At 40.3% G+C, this 18,303-nt stretch overlaps 1 protein-coding gene across 4 annotated transcripts in view; it reads left to right on the forward strand.

Annotated features, from left to right (window-relative positions):
* The window catches only part of Samd8 (sterile alpha motif domain containing 8), a 52,837-nt gene that overhangs the window by 23,412 nt on the left and 11,122 nt on the right, over window positions 1-18,303 (forward strand). For all 4 annotated transcript variants that reach the window (XM_075950116.1, XM_075950117.1, XM_075950118.1 and 1 more), the window contains 3 exons: window positions 7,601-8,193; window positions 11,306-11,401; window positions 13,562-13,679. In XM_075950116.1, coding sequence (XP_075806231.1) covers window positions 7,601-8,193; window positions 11,306-11,401; window positions 13,562-13,679 — 807 coding nt within the window. The remainder of the gene's footprint in view (window positions 1-7,600; window positions 8,194-11,305; window positions 11,402-13,561; window positions 13,680-18,303) is intronic.

An 18,303-nucleotide genomic window follows, 5' to 3' on the forward strand; every position in this document is an offset into this window, starting at 1 on the left:
GGGCAGGGAGACATGCAGGGGTGGGAAAGAGACAGAGACATGGATAGGCATGCCATGCAGAGTGAGGTTGGATATTTATTTAGTGGGTTATGGAGGGGGAAGGGAAGAAGAACAGAGAGGGAGAAAGAGGGGGAGAGACAGAAGCTGCCTCTTAGAGAGAGAAATGGAAGAGAGTCAGGCTGTAAGCAGGAAGGAAGATCTGCCTGCTTCAGGAGATGGGGGTGGGGGTGGGCATGGCTTGTCTCCTAAAGGGGCAGAATAGATACCCGGCACACCTATTTTTATGTGGCATGTTGAAATGTATGATACAGCTGTCATAATTATAAATTTCCTTTTACCTTCTAATTTTGTTATCTCTGTCAGTTCTGATCAATTTCTATTGATTTTTCCACCCCACCCCCCCGAATTATAATGTCTTTTTTTTTTTGGTTTTTTTTTTTGGTTTTTCGAGACAGGGTTTCTCTGCGGCTTTGGAGCCTGTCCTGGAACTAGCTCTGTAGACCAGGCTGGTCTCGAACTCACAGAGATCTGCCTGCCTGCCTCTGCCTCCCGAATGCTGGGATTAAAGGCGTGCGCCACCATGGCCCGGCTGGATTATAATGTGTTGCTTTTGGATTCTAGTCTTACATATCCTATAAAGATTCCTTAACTTGCAAGATGTATTTAAGATTTGTGAGGCTAGATCAGAGAAATGTGTAGCCTAGGGTAACTTTTTTCATTAGCAGCAAAATGACATTTGGGAGCCAAACAATTCTTTTGTTTGTAGAGAGGATTCCAGTACACTACTTTTCTGCTGGTTTTTCATCCTTTTTGTTTGTTTTGAGACAGGGTCACTCTATGTAACTGTGTGACTCTAGTTGGTCTGGAACTTGGCAGGATGTTCTGTGTTGCATGGGTTGGTCAAAAAAAAGAGTTAATTCTGAGAAGAAATTTTAAGGGCTGTGTGGCAGCAGGGAGGTCCAGCCTCCGAAGATCTAAACCCTGAACAGCCAGGCATATTCATGGATTGTTACACAAAGTTGTTTTTTGGTTGAAATATTTCCTCACAGCAAGGTTCTGTCTAATCTATACCCCTCTGGAGGGAAGCGTCACACGCCCTCAGGACTTTAGTCCTTTCCTGTGTGTCAGTTGTTTTACCTGATAGTACAAGAACCTTAGGCAAAGCCAGGGAAGGCTGCAAAGTCCCTTCAGATAAACAGCTAAGATTCGTGAAGGTCAGAGTACTTCTAGAAAACTGCTGTTCCCTCCGGTGTTTAATCCTAGATACAGGGAAGCTCTTCATCCTAGTACTACCCCAGATAAGGTGACTCTACTAAATTCCTACAACAGGAACTTGCTGTATAGATCAAGCTGGCCTTGAACTCAGAGACCCTCTTGCCTCTGTCATCTGAGTGCTAGTATTAAAACATATACTGTCACCATTCCTGACAGTTTTTTTTTTTGAGGGCGGGTGTCTTACAGTTACCACTACTGTGATGAAACACCATACCATGACCAAAGCAACTTGGAGGGGTGTTAATTGGCTTACATTTCTATATCACTGTTCATCATTGAAGGAAGTCATCACAGGATAAGAACCTGGAGGCAGGAGATGACGCCGGGCAGAGTGCTGTTTCCTGGCTTGCTTGCTCATCATGGCTGCTCAGCCTGTTTTCCTAATAGAACCCAGGACCAGCCCGGGGATGATTCCACCCACAATGGCCTGGGCCCTCCACCATCAATCACTGATTGAGAAAACGCTCTACAGGCTTGCCTACAGCTCAGTCTTATGGAGCATTTTCTCAACTGGAGTTCTCTCCTCTCAGATGGCCCTAGCCTGTGTCAAGTTAGATAAAATTAGACAGCACACAGAGTCCCTGATGAATTCTGTATAGTACGCTCTGGCCTTGAACTTGCCTTGGCCTTCAGAGGGCTGAGGCTGCAGGTGAGTACCACCACAGCTGAGAGCATTATGGGATTTTTACCAGCATCCTTGGTGTCTACTTCCTACAAGCTAGTAACTCCCCTCACCTGGTGGTGACAATGAAGCATTCATACACATACTGCTGACTTTCCCTGGATTGTGAGGGGAGTTAGCCTTAGTTGAGAACTGTGGTTTTAGATTTGATTTTGCCCCACTGATGATGTGGTATTCTTCTGAAACCCCATGAATTGTGAACTGTTGGCTAGTCTGATTGGAATTGGCTTTTGTGGTTGTTTATATTGGGAATGCTTTTGGATGGTTTCTTCTCTATTTTGACACATGCATGTTCTGATGAGTATTCAAGAGAGACTCTGTGTATCTCTGCAGTTCTCCATCTGAGTGTTTCTGTGGTATTCAGCCCCACAAATACAGGCATTTTGATCAGCTCAGCTCAGCGTGTCTTCCAGGCTTCAACTCACCTGGGTTTCTTGTCTTACGCCTCTCCTGGTCTAAAAGCTCTCAAGGTATTAAGCTGAAGTAATATGAGCTACCTCATTTGCTTACTGTCTCTCTGGAATTCAACTTATAGCCATCATTTTGAATCTTTTTCATGTGTTTTTTTTTAAGATTTAAAAAAATTATGTGTACAGTGCTCTGTCTATGTGTATGCCTGCAGGTCAGAAGAGGGCACCAGATCTCATTACAGATGGTTGTGGGTCACCATGTGGTGGCTGGGAATTGAACCCAGGACCTCTGGAAGAGCAGGCAGTGCTCTTAAACCATTGAGCCATCTCTCCAGCCCCTTTTTCGTGTATTTTTATTTATTATTTGATTACTTCAAATTAGAGGGTAAATTTTTTTCTATTTTTATAACTTGGCCAGAAGCAGCAGTCCTATTGATAATAATATTAATTATTATTAATAACTGATAATAATAATTGATGTGAATCAATTATTCGTTAAAGTGGAAAAGCATCCTTGAACATTTACTGACCAAAATTTTTTTATTGACTTGTATAAAACCAATGTCTGTCGTATTCTTTGCTCAGTTTTCGTTCCCTGGAATTCCTGTGGTGCAACATGACTATTAAATGGATGCTGAAGCTTGCTATCATTTCTAATATTCCTCCTTACTACACGTTCTCACAGTTGGGGCTAAGTACTGGTTACTGGGACCCTGTAACTATTATGTAGTAGCACACAATTAAAGGACATGCACTGACCTGATGGGGTAGAGCGGTGAAATGTGTCATGCTTTGAAGGCTTTCCCACAACAAGCTCAAAGGCTTCCAGGAGACTTCTGTGTTCTAACTTGTATTTTCTAGTGGCTGAGGCTTGAGCATCAAAGCCAGTTAGCGTGATTGAAGTTGAAAGAACTGGTGAGTTAATATGGGGGAGAAATGTGAAAGAAGAGAAGAATCATTTTGCTCAGAGTATGAGATGAAACTGTACCAAAGAATAATGCTGCGAGGATGGGAGTGACGTGGAACCCGCTGGTGGTGAGCCATGGGAGAGGAGGGAAAGTAGAAGAATCGAGATACAGCGGAGAATTTTACTTGTGGATGAGGTTTGCTACTTGGTAACCGCTGCTGAGTTTATAGCATGTCTTGTTAGGTATCCAAGTTTGATGATTTAGTCAGAGCATACTTGGGAGAAAGGAAGATACAGATGTAGCAGAAAGGGCAAAACCATAGTTCAGTGGAATTTTACATATGCTATATGTAACTGCAGCAGACTTAAAATACAAACCCTTTGTAGATGCATACATTGTTAATTTTTTAAGATTGGAAAAAATGTGGATTGATAGTGAAATACAGCTTTAAGCTTTCTGAAAATGAGGGTTGCTTTTTTGGTATCAAGACAATATTTAATGATGGACATTTTCATCTTTGGGTGAATTTCATCAAGGGTGTCTCTTATTTCATGAATACTTTTTTTTTTTAATTAATCAAGTCCTTAATTGTAACCCTCCCATTCTTCTTTTTTTTTTAAACTTTTTTTATTTAACTTTATTATGTTCGTTGGTGTGAAGGTGTCAGATCTCATGGAACTGCATTTTCAGACAGTTGTGAGCTGCCATGTGGGTGCTGGGAATCGAACCCAGGTCCTCTGGAAGAGCAGTCAGTGCTCTTAACCGCTGAGCCATCTCTCCAGCTCCCTCATGAATACTTTTGATGATATGGGTGAGCTCATTGGTTAAAATATCTGTTTTTGTTCAGTGGTATTAAGTCTTTAACAAGTGTTTGTGTGGGAAGGGACGGCTGTGTAGCATCACCTGCCTTTTGCTTTTCTTAACCTAAAGAAGCTGAGAAGTTGTTCTTAGTCTACAATGTATGCTGTAAAGCCAAGATAAACGCTTAAATCAGGAGATCTGAGCATCATCTGGTCGGGAGGTGAAACAGATGGACTGTCTCATGCATTCTGGAGACCTGTGTCCTGGAGGATATGCATTTGTACTAATGTTTGGTTTTGCTTTTTAAAGCAAATTGTATAATGAACTTTCACAAAAGAAACCTATATCTCCTCAGAACACTTTACTGCAACTTTTTTTTTAAGCTAGATATTTATTGTATCATTGTTGATTTTAAAAAAATAACTCCTGGGGGCTGGAGAGGTGGCTCAGAGGTTAAGAGCACTGCCCTCTCTTTCAGAGGTCCTGAGTTCAATTCCCAGCAGTCATCTGTAATGAGATCTGGTGCCCTTTTCTGGTGTGCAGGGATACATGTAGACAGAACATAATAAATCTTTAAAAAAAAATAACTCCTGTTTTTAAACATTATTCAGCCAGCCTGGTCTACAAGAGCTAGTTCCAGGACAGGCTCCAAAACCACAGAGAAACCCTGTCTTGAAAAAACCAAAAAACAACAACAAAAAAAAAAACCCAAAACATTATTCAGAAGGGAATGTAGTGAGCTATTTGAAATTCAGAAAACCCTCAGGCTTTAAAAGTCAGAGAAGTAGGCACATGAGAAGTAGTTTTGGTTTTCTTTTTTCTGTACCGGCCTTTGCTTCCTATGTATCTGATACACTTTATAAACTTCCTATGTATCTGATACACTTTATAAACTTCCTATGTATCTGATACACTTTATAAACTTCCTATGTATCTGATACACTTTATAAACTTTGATACACTTTATAAACTTCCTATGTATCTGATACACTTTATAAACTTCCTATGTATCTGATACACTTGATAAACTTCCTATGTATCTGATACACTTTATAAACTTCCTATGTATCTGATACACTTTATAAACTTTGATACACTTTATAAACTTCCTATGTATCTGATACACTTTATAAACTTCCTATGTATCTGATACACTTTATAAACTTCCTATGTATCTGATACACTTTATAAACTTCCTATGTATCTGATACACTTTATAAACTTGGATACACTTTATAAACTTCCTATGTATCTGATACACTTTATAAACTTCCTATGTATCTGATACACTTTATAAACTTTGATACACTTGATAAACTTCCTATGTATCTGATACACTTTATAAACTTCCTATGTATCTGATACACTTTATAAACTTTGATACACTTTATAAACTTCCTATGTATCTGATACACTTTATAAACTTCCTATGTATCTGATACACTTTATAAACTTCCTATGTATCTGATACACTTTATAAACTTTGATACACTTTATAAACTTCCTATGTATCTGATACACTTTATAAACTTCCTATGTATCTGATACACTTTATAAACTTCCTATGTATCTGATACACTTTATAAACTTTGATACACTTTATAAACTTCCTATGTATCTGATACACTTTATAAACTTCCTATGTATCTGATACACTTTATAAACTTTGATACACTTTATAAACTTCCTATGTATCTGATACACTTTATAAACTTCCTATGTATCTGATACACTTTATAAACTTCCTATGTATCTGATACACTTTATAAACTTTGATACACTTTATAAACTTCCTATGTATCTGATACACTTTATAAACTTCCTATGTATCTGATACACTTTATAAACTTCCTATGTATCTGATACACTTTATAAACTTTGATACACTTTATAAACTTCCTATGTATCTGATACACTTTATAAACTTCCTATGTATCTGATACACTTTATAAACTTTGATACACTTTATAAACTTCCTATGTATCTGATACACTTTATAAACTTCCTATGTATCTGATACACTTTATAAACTTCCTATGTATCTGATACACTTTATAAACTTGAAGTAGACCCAGGTTTCACAAAGAAAAAGAACATAAATAGCTGAGCAGGATCAAAGTAGCAAAACTTCTCAGTACTTTTAAAAACAGTGCATTAAGTAGCCTTTTATAACTATAATCTGAATTTATAGCTGTATAACTTTTATAATTATAATCTGAATTTTGCTTCATATTTTTGAGTAGATTGAAATGACAGTTCTCTTTTAAAACTTTGACCCCTATCTCCCAGAAGTTCCTTTTCAGTTCTGCAGTGGGACTTTCAAGAACTCAAAGGAACTTAGCTCAAATTCATAGCTATTTTAAAATCTTTTTATCTGTTGGCTAATGTACAACATTTTATCTGTTGGAAATGTACAAATCTAAAATTTCCTGGAACAATTCTTTTCCACCTCAAGTGGGGAAAATTTTTCCCATGAACATGACAATTTCAGAGATTTAATTTTTTCCATATGTCTTTTATAGATTTCATTTTATAAAAAAATATTAAAATGAGATTTTCCTCTTTCCGTTGTTCTCCATGATAATCTTTTGAAGTAACTGTTGAAATGCTGTGGAAACTCCACCTGTAAAACACATTTCTCTAAAGTATTAAAACTGCTGGTATAGCTCAGGGTAGATCACTTGCCGTGTCCTGTATGAGTTCGGAGTCAACAACTACCCTTCATAAAACCAAAACATCTGCCATCAACCTCTTAAAATGATTAGAATGTTAGTCTGAAGTCACTCGTTGCTCATGGAGGCCCAAAATTGTGAGCCTATTTTCACCTTGTCTAGAGGTCAGAGAGTTGAAACTTACTTCTGTTCCTTCAAGTTTATTGTGTTTCTACCTCAAACAAAGGTCCCACCTCAATTTAGACCAGAGAGTTCTGATCTCTCAGGTTATTGTCAACAGGTGTGGCTAATATTTAGACCTTAAACAAAAGTCTAAGGATCCAACTAAGTTCTACTCCCTTAGGGAGGTGATAAACCCGTGGTTTTATCTATGGGGTTTTTTTATTTTTATTTGCCTACAAAATGTTTTGGTCTAGGGTGTGAGCGTGACTCCTCTTGCCCAGCAATCTTCAACTGGTCTGTTCATTTCCTTGTATCATGTTAAAGTTTTTATCTTACTCCTAGTTTTGGGGGTCATGTATTTTAAGCAGTTGGAAATTGAAGCAGGTGATTTTCAGCACTCTCTGGAATCCCTCCCTCCCAGTACCATCCTGTCTCTGTTTTATTTCATGTCTCCGTTCTCTTATCTTTCTAATCCCCAAGCCCTACCTTGGTAAGTGGCATTTTTGTCGAAGCTGGTCTCTGACAATTACTGAATAACTTTGGTTTCTTTGGCTGTTGAAGCCAGTGAGGGCAGTATAGGTACTTTATTGTTTCTGATATGTTTGTTTGCATTTGGTCTTTAATGAAGATGTTGGACTACTGTAAGGTTTTATTAAAGTTTTTGTTTTGTTTTCCTGTTTCTCTTGCCAGGCAGTGGAGGAAGAAATGGCAGGCCCTAGTCAACTCTGCATTCGCCGCTGGACTACCAAGCATGTAGCGGTGTGGCTGAAGGATGAAGGTTTCTTTGAATATGTGGACATTTTATGCAATAAGCACCGACTTGATGGAATCACTTTACTCACACTGACTGAATATGATCTTCGATCTCCTCCTCTGGAAATCAAAGTCCTAGGAGACATTAAAAGGTTAATGCTCTCAGTCAGAAAACTACAGAAAATCCATATTGATGTTTTGGAGGAGATGGGATACAACAGTGATAGTCCTATGAGTCCCATGACTCCGTTCATCAGTGCTCTTCAGAGCGCAGACTGGCTCTGCAATGGAGAGCCCACACACGACTGCGATGGACCCGTCACTGACTTGAATTCTGATCAGTACCAGTACATGAATGGCAAAAACAAGCATTCTGTTCGAAGACTGGACCCAGAGTACTGGAAGACCATACTGAGTTGTGTATACGTTTTTATAGTATTCGGGTTTACATCTTTCATCATGGTTATTGTTCACGAGCGAGTTCCTGACATGCAGACCTATCCACCACTCCCGGATATATTCTTAGACAGGTAGGTTTTGTTTCTAGAGTCACAGCAGTAGCAATGTGGGTAATTACATTGTGATTGTAGCTGGCATTGCCTTGTCTGGTACCATCAAAGAACATGCTCTGCCAAGCATGGTGGCACATACTTGTACTCTGGGATCTGAAGTAGGTGGACCACAGGCTCAAGATCTGGGCAGTTTATAAAGGATATTATGTTAGGGGGGTGTTTGTAATGGACTCAGCTGCCTTTTTTCCAGTAGTACAAAATAATTCAGGGAATGATTTTGTTTTTATTACACACTGAATAAAACTAAGCAAATATATATTAAATAAAAAAGAAATAGTTGAGAGCTGAAGAGAGGTCTCAGCAGTTAAGCGCACTTGGCTGTTCTTTCAGAGGACCTGTTTTTTTTTTTAAATCTTTTTTTTTTTTAACATTTTATTTATTTGTTATGTATACAATATTCTGTCTGCGTGTATGTCTGCAGGCCAGAAGAGGGCACCAGACCTCATTCCAGATGGTTGTGAGCCACCTTGTGGTTGCCGGGAATTGAACTCAGAACCTTTGGAAGAGCAGGCAATGCTCTTAACCACTGAGCCATCTCTCCAGCCCGAGGACCTGGGTTTGATTCCCAGCATCCACATGGCAGCTCACAGCTGTGTATAAGTACAGTTCTAGGGGACCCAACACTCTCACACAGACATGCATGCAGGTAAAACATCAATTTAAATTTTAAAAAATTAAATAAAAATAAATGTTAAGAAAAGAGCTGGTGGTGCTGCATGTCTTTAATCCCAGTGCTTGTGAGGCAGAAGCAGGCAGATCTCTGAGTTCAAGGCCAGCCTGGTCTATAAAGCGAGTTCCATGACAGCCAGGGCTACAAAGGGAAGCCCTATCTTGAAAAACCAAAAATAAATATTCTAAGGTTATAAAAAACAAGAAAAGAACAGTGAGTAACAACTGTTTTGCTTAAGTGATTTTTTTTTAAAAAAAATCAGCAATACCTTCTTGTTTTTCATTGCTGGTGATTGAACCCAGAACCGATTCCATGTTGGGTCAGTGCTCTTCCACCAAGCTATAGCTGTAAGTACCTTGAGGGGACACCGCCTGTTATAGGCAATAGTATTCTGGTTATTACTCAGTCTGCTCACCTCCTACAGTATACCCAATAAACTATTGTTCCTGCTTATTTAAAAAAAAGAAAAAGGAGTGGTAGTAATTGATTTTAAAACATTGAAGAAAATATTCTATGACTGTAGGAAACAGACAAGAAATAGTGGGTGTGAAGGGAAGCTATCTGCATCCTTCAGTGTGCATTTGATTCAGGAAAGTTGTTAGTGGATGCTCAGATGCGTTTGATGGAAAGCCGCTGAGCAGCAGCCTGTTTGCGTTATTGAAGCTTCATCTTTCACTTTACTTAATTGCAGAGGAAACAGGTGCTTTACAGTGCTGGGACCTGACAGGTCAGATCCGGCACCACAGCAAGCAGACAGACTTCACCTTGATAATAGTCTTGCCCCACAGGAAATTTATTTTTTTTTTTTTTTTTTTTTTTTTGGTTTTTCGAGACAGGGTTTCTCTGTGGCTTTGGAGCCTGTCCTGGAACTAGCTCTGTAGACCAGGCTGGTCTCGAACTCACAGAGATCCGCCTGCCTCTGCCTCCCGAGTGCTGGGATTAAAGGCGTGCGCCACCACCGCCCGGCTCCCCACAGGAAATTTTAACCTAAGTTTGATCACAAGGAAATAGTCAGACACACAAAAAGGAGCATTTCACACAATAGCTCACTGGAGTCTCCAGAGAAGTCAGTGTTGTAGTTACAACAGGGGATTGTGAGGGAAATTGAAGGGATACACCAAGGTCAATACATGGTAATTGGATTCTAATCAAGAAAATTTAGTTGCAAAGAGCATTGAGGGGAATTAGAACGTGTGGAGTGGGTGCGTCGTACACGGGATGCCGACCAGTGCTGCAGTGCTCGGTGCAGCGGTCTGAAGGTCAGCCTTGCTCTCTGAGATACGCGTAGTTAGGGAGGAGATGTATCTGTAACTTACTTTGGAGGATTCTGAAATGTGTGAAGTGAAACAAATATGGCAAAAACATTACAAATAGATAACTGAAAGATATGTGAAGAGTATTAAGTCTTGTTTTTGTAAGCTTTTTAGAAGGATCACGATTTTTTTCAAATAAATAGTGATGATGGGAGGACATGGGGATTGAAGACAATCAGATCTTTGCTGTAAGGTCAATTAAAGATTGCAAAGAAGTGGACATAGGGCTTGATCGCAGGGCTATACTGTAGGATGTTGTACTGGTAGGGATGACCTGGGGTAGGTTTGTGTTTGGGTTCTTACATATATTTTTATGTATTATACCTAAAGCATAGAATTCTTGAAATTGAGGGTGTGAAGAGAAATATTAGTAATGACAAAGTTCAGGCTATAACAGCCAGTGTTGGTTGCTGTGGTAGGGCAAAGGGCAAGATAATAGGAGAAAAGATAAAAACAGAAGGGAGCAAGAATGCCATTGTATACCAGTATAACAGGAGGAGTAATGGGGGAGGGAGGGAGGAAGGGAGGGAGGGAGGGAGGAAGGAGCATGAGTAAGTACCTGAAAACTTTTCTAGAAGAGGTTTTTATTAGCTCTAGAAAATTAGAAGTTTTACAGGAGGAGTATCATCATAATTTTTGTATGGCTATAAGCTTACATTGAGTAAAAGCTAAAACAGCTGTTCTTAATAGTGAATGAGAGACTCATACAGAGAAAGGTGTGTGTGTGTGTATTACTAAAAGATTTAATGTGGGATGAAATAGAGTAAAACTGGGGAGCAGTACTTCAGTACTTAGGTTTACTTTTGGGAAGAAGTGGATTTACCTTTGTATGTGTAGATATATTTCTTGTTGGGAGCAGGGTCTCAATGTTTCCCTAGATGTCCTTGAACTCTTTATGTAGACCTGGCTGGTCTGAAACTTGGAAATCCATCTGCTGATTTTTAACACCCCCCCCCCGGGGGGGGCTTTTCAAATATCTCCTGAGAAAGGTAACGTTCTACAGAGTAGTTCTGAGCTTGAAGCATTGTATGAAAAGGGATACACCTGCTCGTCTTCAGTTCCAGAAAGAACTGTTTTTTTGTTGCAGTGTTCCCAGGATCCCGTGGGCCTTCTCCATGACTGAAGTGTGTGGCATGATTCTGTGCTACATTTGGATCCTGGTTCTTCTTCTTCACAAGCACAGGTATTCCCGATTTCTAAGGACTGTAAACGTCTGACTCATTTCAGGTTGTCAAGCCTGGTTCTTCCCTCTGCATTGCTCTGGAAGATTTCCCTCTGCTCAGTGTGACATAGCTTTTTACAAAAGAAAATTGGGGCTTTGGTTAAGGAAAGTTCTAAGACCAATATATTATTTAATAATTTTGTGAATGTTTTTTATAGGGGAAAGGTAGTCAGCCTTGGGCCAGTCCTTGCTAGTCTAGCCTTCTCCTACTCCTCTTACCTTCTGTTCCTCCTCTTTCTTCTCTTCCTCTCAACCTTCTCCTTTCTTCTTCTTCAAAAACAAACTAGAAATACCACTTCTTTAGAGAGATAGAAAAGCTTCCAAGGACAGTGTTAGGTTAGGTGTTTGATTGGAGGAGGGAAGTCTGTGAAGCAGCTGTTTGCCTGTCCTGCACATCTGAGATGGTGAGGTTGCTTAGTGGGGAGAGTGCTTTCACCACAAAATGCAAAAGGAAGATTTTTTTCTTTTTTTAATCACAAGTAAAAACAGCAGTCGGGTGATGGTGGTGCACGCCTTTAATCCCAGTACTCAGGAGGCAGAGGCAGGCGGATCTCTGAGTTCAAAGCCAGCCTGCTCTACAAGAGTGAGTTCCAGGCAGCCAGAGCTCTTACACAGAGAAACTTTGAAAAACCAAAAAATAAATAAGTAAATAAATAAACACTGGCGAGAAGGCACAAAAGTAAGAAGACCTTTTTCTGCTTCTTTAATGAGACTCGCTTGATGTCAAAAAAAATAGGAAAGAAAATCAGGCTTAGTGATGAAGAAAATTATTATAAAACTCTGTGGTTAAGCCGCTGTCCACTGATTTTAGAAGCCTGGAGAGGAATGACTGGGAGTTGTCTTGAAGTTGCGGCCCTCTCCTCACCAGGAAGTTCTGTGGTCACCACATACATTCTGAGCTTAGTTATTTTAGTGTTTTGAAGGTGAAAACAAAGGTTGAGGACTGTTATTTTTGTCACATTTTGAGGCCATTTTACCACATTTCTCATTCTGCCTTGTGTGTATTCCTATTTTAGGATGAAATGGTTTAAAAGCATTATATCACTGCTCTGTGGTTAACTTTGGCTCACAAGACCCTGTGGATTCGAATATATCCACTCTTGAAAATAAGAACAAATTTAACCTTAGAAGAAACTTTGGTAGGCGCCGTGAAGCTTAGTAGTGACCAGGTAAATCCACACAGTGGTGTTTACTTAAAGTGGACAAATCCTGGAGGCAGTGTTTACTTAGATATTTCTCAGATGTCCTCATCGTATGACATTGATGGGGTCCTCAGAAAGGTTGTTGAAGGGGGATTTCCCAAGCTCTATGTAGATGTGTACACTAAAGATTAAAACATTCCTTGCCTTGTGTTCAGGGCTGCTTTTGAGAAGAAGTCCCCCAAACACTTAGTATGTTTAGATTTAGGGCATTTGCAGAAATAATGGTACAAATGATATCACAGTTTATGATTACTCAAATTATGCTTATTCAAAGTTTCTGTTTTAGGTATACTTTATAAAACTTAGTATTACTTTCATATCTTAAGTTTAAGTTAGGGACAGCTTAGAATAACTTCATATAGCCACTCTTATCAACCATTTTAGTGCTGTTAATGAGCAAAAGTAGATTCTTGAGTAATTAACTTTACTCTGCTATAAACAACTTAAGGGGTGGGCCAGGTGACTCTGGTAAAAAGCACTTGCTGCTGTTCACGGCACTGGAGTTCAGTTCCCAGTGCCCACACTGAATGGCTCTCAGCTGCCAGTAACTCCAGTTCCAGGGAATCCTACACATTTAGCCTCCAAGGACACCTCCACATCCCTGCACACACTCACAGGCACATACACATACCTACACGTAATTAAAAAGTAATAAAATAAACCTTAATAAACCTTTTTTGAATAGTACTAATCCCAAGGCCCCCAGTATTACTTCTGTCTCTTCATTATTGATTCCAATCCCAGCCCTGGCCCCACGCAAACACTGACCCATTTGTCTCTATGGTTTTCCTTTTAATACAGAACTCCTAAGAGGGGGTAAGGCTTCTGTCCTTCATAAAGACTGGTGGTTTCCCCTTGCGTTCTCTCTAGGAGAGTTTGGACTATTCTCTGATTTCTGCTCTGATCACTCTGTTCACAGGTCAATCCTTCTTCGAAGGCTCTGTAGTCTGATGGGCACTGTATTTTTGCTTCGCTGCTTTACCATGTTTGTGACCTCGCTCTCCGTGCCAGGACAGCACCTGCAGTGCACTGGAAAGGTAGCCTGCTACCTTCTATATGTTCTTTAGTGTTGTTTTGGATTAATGACACAATTGTGCAGGAGGACAAAGATTGTGCTTTTCATGTTAGAATGTGCTTTGATGATATTTGCAGTATCAGTAATTAAACTTGACAGAAATGGCTGGGTTAAGTGACCTTCAGCTAGACTTGTCTCCCTGTGATTCCATCAGGGAGAGTAGTTCCATGTTATGGGAAAACAATATTTTGTCTCTATTTTTCTGCTACATTTTCCCTTCCTCACTATACTTAGCATCTTATTTATAATTTTTTTAGTATGCATTAATTATGTACCATAATGGGTTTCATTATCACACTGTCATACATATTCACAATGCATTTGGATCACATCTACCCTTGATACACTTTAGATATTCATATGGTGTGTTCTGGTCCTTTATTGCTTCCATTGCTCCTTTTCTCATTTTTAAGATTTATTTATTATGTATAGTGTTCTGCCTGCATGTATACCTGCATGCCACTAGAGGGCACCAGATCTCATTACAGAAGGTTGTGAGCCACCATGTGGATGCTGGGAATTGAACTCAGGACCTCTGGAAGAGCAGGCCACTGAGCCATCCCTCCAGCCCCCATCACTCCTTTTCTTTAAACATTTTAAGCATTTTCCAGTTGAAACTAACCTGGTACTCTGTAAACTGTCTAGAATATATGAAATACTGATATTTTTTTCTCTTTGGTTTTGGTGTGTGCTTTATAATTTCCTGTTTTATTACATTGTTGATGTATCCTTTTCTGGTTAAATAGAGGACAAATTATGCTGATAGGGAACAAAAAATGTTTATAGCTGGGCAGTGGTGGCACACGTCTTTAATCCCAGAACTTGGGAGGCAGAGGCAGGCTGATCTTTTGAGACCAGCCTGATCTACAAAGTGAATTTTAGGACAGCTAGGGCTGTTAGACAGTGAAACCCTGTCTTGAAGAACCAGAAATAAAATAAAATAAGAATAAAAATAGAAAAATGAATTTAAGCTCAGTGACAGGGTGAGTGTATAATGTCCACAGGGTCCCGAGGTTCAGTCCCTTTTCCATCATCACCCACCCACCCCCACATACACAGGGTGAGTGTATAATGTCCACAGGGTCCCGAGGTTCAGTCCCTTTTCCCATCATCACCCACCCATCCCCACATACACAGGGTGAGTGTATAATGTCCACAGGGTCCTGAGGTTCAGTCCCTTTTCCATCATCACCCACCTACCCCCACATACACAGGGTGAGTGTATAATGTCCACAGGGTCCTGAGGTTCAGTCCCTTTTCCATCATCACCCACCCACCCCCACATACACAGGGTGAGTGTATAATGTCCACAGGGTCCTGAGGTTCAGTCCCTTTTCCCATCATCACTCCCACATACACAGGGTGAGTGTATAATGTCCACAGGGTCCTGAGGTTCAGTCCCTTTTCCATCATCACCCACCTACCCCCACATACACAGGGTGAGTGTATAATGTCCACAGGGTCCTGAGGTTCAGTCCCTTTTCCATCATCACCCACCTACCCCCACATACACAGGGTGAGTGTATAATGTCCACAAGGTCCTGAGGTTCAGTCCCTTTTCCATCATCACCCCCACATACACAGGGTGAGTGTATAATGTCCACAGGGTCCTGAGGTTCAGTCCCTTTTCCATCATCACCCACCTACCCCCACATACACAGGGTGAGTGTATAATGTCCACAGGGTCCCGAGGTTCAGTCCCTTTCCCATCATCACCCCCACATACACAGGGTGAGTGTATAATGTCCACAGGGTCCCGAGGTTCAGTCCCTTTCCCATCATCACCCCCACATACACAGGGTCCTGAGGTTCAGTCCCTTTTCCCATCATCACCCACCCACCCACCCCCACATACACTCTTAGTTAATTTTTAAAAATCAATAAAATAATTTTAAGTGTTGAGGATCTCAGTTAGGCGTAGTTACACATACCTTTAATCTCAGCACTTGGGAGGCAGAGGCTGGCGGATCTGTGTTCAAGCTGAGCTCCAGGACTGTGGGACTCAGGGTTATGTAGAAAGATCCGTTTAAAAGAAACAAGACCAAAACTTGATGGTATCATATGTCCTTGGTACACAAAATTGTGAATAGTTAGATTTAGGCAAAAAAATTAATAGTCTACTTTTCAGATAGGGGACTTAATGGGCATTAACACCTTTGTTAATTCAATGTTTGTAAAACAAAATTAGGTGCCATTGCCTATACTGCAGTAGTAGAAATAGCTGGCAGGCCAATTAGGGAAGGAAGATTAAGTACCCAAAGGAGATAAGAGCTAAAAATACTGTCCTTATGTGAAGGGCAGCAGAGTTCTCCAGGCATTAGGCATGTGAGGCTGAGCACTGAGAAGGATTGAAAGCAAATATTAAGGTTACAAACTGTTGGGGAGTTTTGTGTTTTTCAATATAGAAAAAACATTTCTTTTCTCTGTTTTTTTTCCTTTTCCTTTTTCTTTTTGGAAACAGGGTTCTCGGTGTAGCCCTGACTGTCCTAGAACTTGCTCTGTAGACCAGGCTAGCCTCGAATTCACAGATCTGCCGGCCTCTCCTCTGGAGTACAGGGATTAAAGGCATGTGCCATCACCACCTGGCAGAAAAACATCTTTTTATTACAAAGTTGACCATGTTTCTTGTAAGAAATCAAATTATATATAAATGTATGTTAAAAAAGCAAAAGCTTACATAGAACCCTTTTTGTCCCAACTTATAAGTAAAACTGTTAATAGTTGTGCCTACTTGCACAGATCTGGCTTGGAGTTTCTTCTTTCTTTTCTCCCTCCCTTAGAGGCAGAATCTCGCTATGCAACTCTGGATAGCCTAGAACACAGGCTCTTCTGTCTCTGCCTCACAACTGCTAGGACTAGAAGTGCTGGCCACCTCCAGCAGCACAAATCATTTTTATGTAGAGTTTGTATTTACTCCAATAAGTTGACATTGATGGACATCCTTCAACTGAAGGATGAATTTCAAAGGTGGATCTGTAATTTAGGGTTAAGTTACTGCTATATTATTCTTTATCTTGTATGTCTGGGTAAGGCCTGAGGTTAGTGTCAGGTTCTTTTCTTGATCAATCTCCACCTTATATACTGAGGCATTTCAGCATGCACCAGTTCAGCTAACATCCAGCGGCTCTGGGGAATTCTTGTCTCCTCCTCTTCATACTGGGATTACCAATGGTTCATTGTATCCAACTAGCCTTTTAGGTTTTGTCTTGGCATGGGTTCTAGGGATCTGAACTCAAGGCACATTTGCATAGAAGCACTTTACCCATCTCCCCAGTCTCCTTAGTTACTTTTTTTGTAAAGAGCACATAGTAACTTTGTAACCTTTTTTAAAAAACTGATATTTATTGAGCTCTACATTTTTCTCTGCTCCCCTCCCTGACTCTCCCCTCCCCACTTCAACCCTCCCCCAAGGTCCCCATGCTCCCAATTTACTCAGGAGATCTTGTCTTTTTCTACTTTCTTCTACTTTGCATCTGGATTAGATCTATGTAAGTCTCTCTTAGTGTCCTCATTGTTGTCTAAGTTCTCTGGGATTGTGATTTGTAGACTGGTTTTCTTTGCTTTATGTTTAAAAAACACCTATGAGTGACTACATGTGGTAATTGACTTTCTGTGTCTGGGTTACCTCACTCAAAATAATGTTTTCTAGCTCCATCCATTTTCCTGCAAAATTCAAGATGTCCTTATTTTTTCTGCTGTGTAGTACTCCATTGTGTAAATGTACCACATTTTCCTTATCCGTTCTTTGATCGAGGAGCATTTAGGTTGTTTCCAGGTTCTGGCTGTGACAAACAAAGCTGCTATGAAAATAGTTGAGTACATGTCCTTGTGGCACGATTGAGCATCCTTTGGATATATACCCAAAAGTGGTAATACTGGGTCTTGAGGAAGGTTGTTTCCTAATTTTCTGAGAAATCACCACACTGACATCCAAAGGGGTTGTTCCAGCTTACATTCCCACCAGCAATGCAGAAGTGTTCCCTTTTCCCCACAACCTCTCCAGCATAAGTTGTCATCAGTGTTTTTGATCTTGGCCATCGTTACAGGTGTAAGATGGAATCTCAGAGTTGTTTTGTTTGTTTGTTTGTTTATTTATTTTGGTTTTTCGAGACAGGGTTTCTCTGTGGTTTTGGAGCCTGTCCTGGAACTAGCTCTTGTAGACCAGGCTGGTCTTGAACTCACAGAGATCTGCCTGCCTCTGCCTCCCAAGTGCTGGGATTATTAGGTCTTTACTCCATTTTTTTTATTGGATTATGTGATTTTTTTTAATATTTATTTATTATGCATACAATATTCTGTCTGTGTGTATGTCTGCCGGCCAGAAGAGGGCACCAGACCTCATTACAGATGGTTGTGAGCCACCATGTGGTTGCTGGGAATTGAACTCAGGACCTTTGGAAGAGCAGGCAATGCTCTTAACCACTGAGCCATCTCTCCGGCCCGGATTATGTGATCTTTTTGTGTCTAATTTCTTGAGTTCTTTGAATATTTTGGAGCTCAGACCTCTGTCTGATCTGGGTCTTCTATTCAGTTCCATTGGTCCTCCTGTCTGTCCTTATGCCAATACCAGGCTGTTTTCAGTACTG

This window comes from Microtus pennsylvanicus, chromosome 15 (genome assembly GCF_037038515.1).
Source record: "Microtus pennsylvanicus isolate mMicPen1 chromosome 15, mMicPen1.hap1, whole genome shotgun sequence".
Lineage (NCBI taxonomy): Eukaryota > Metazoa > Chordata > Mammalia > Rodentia > Cricetidae > Microtus > Microtus pennsylvanicus.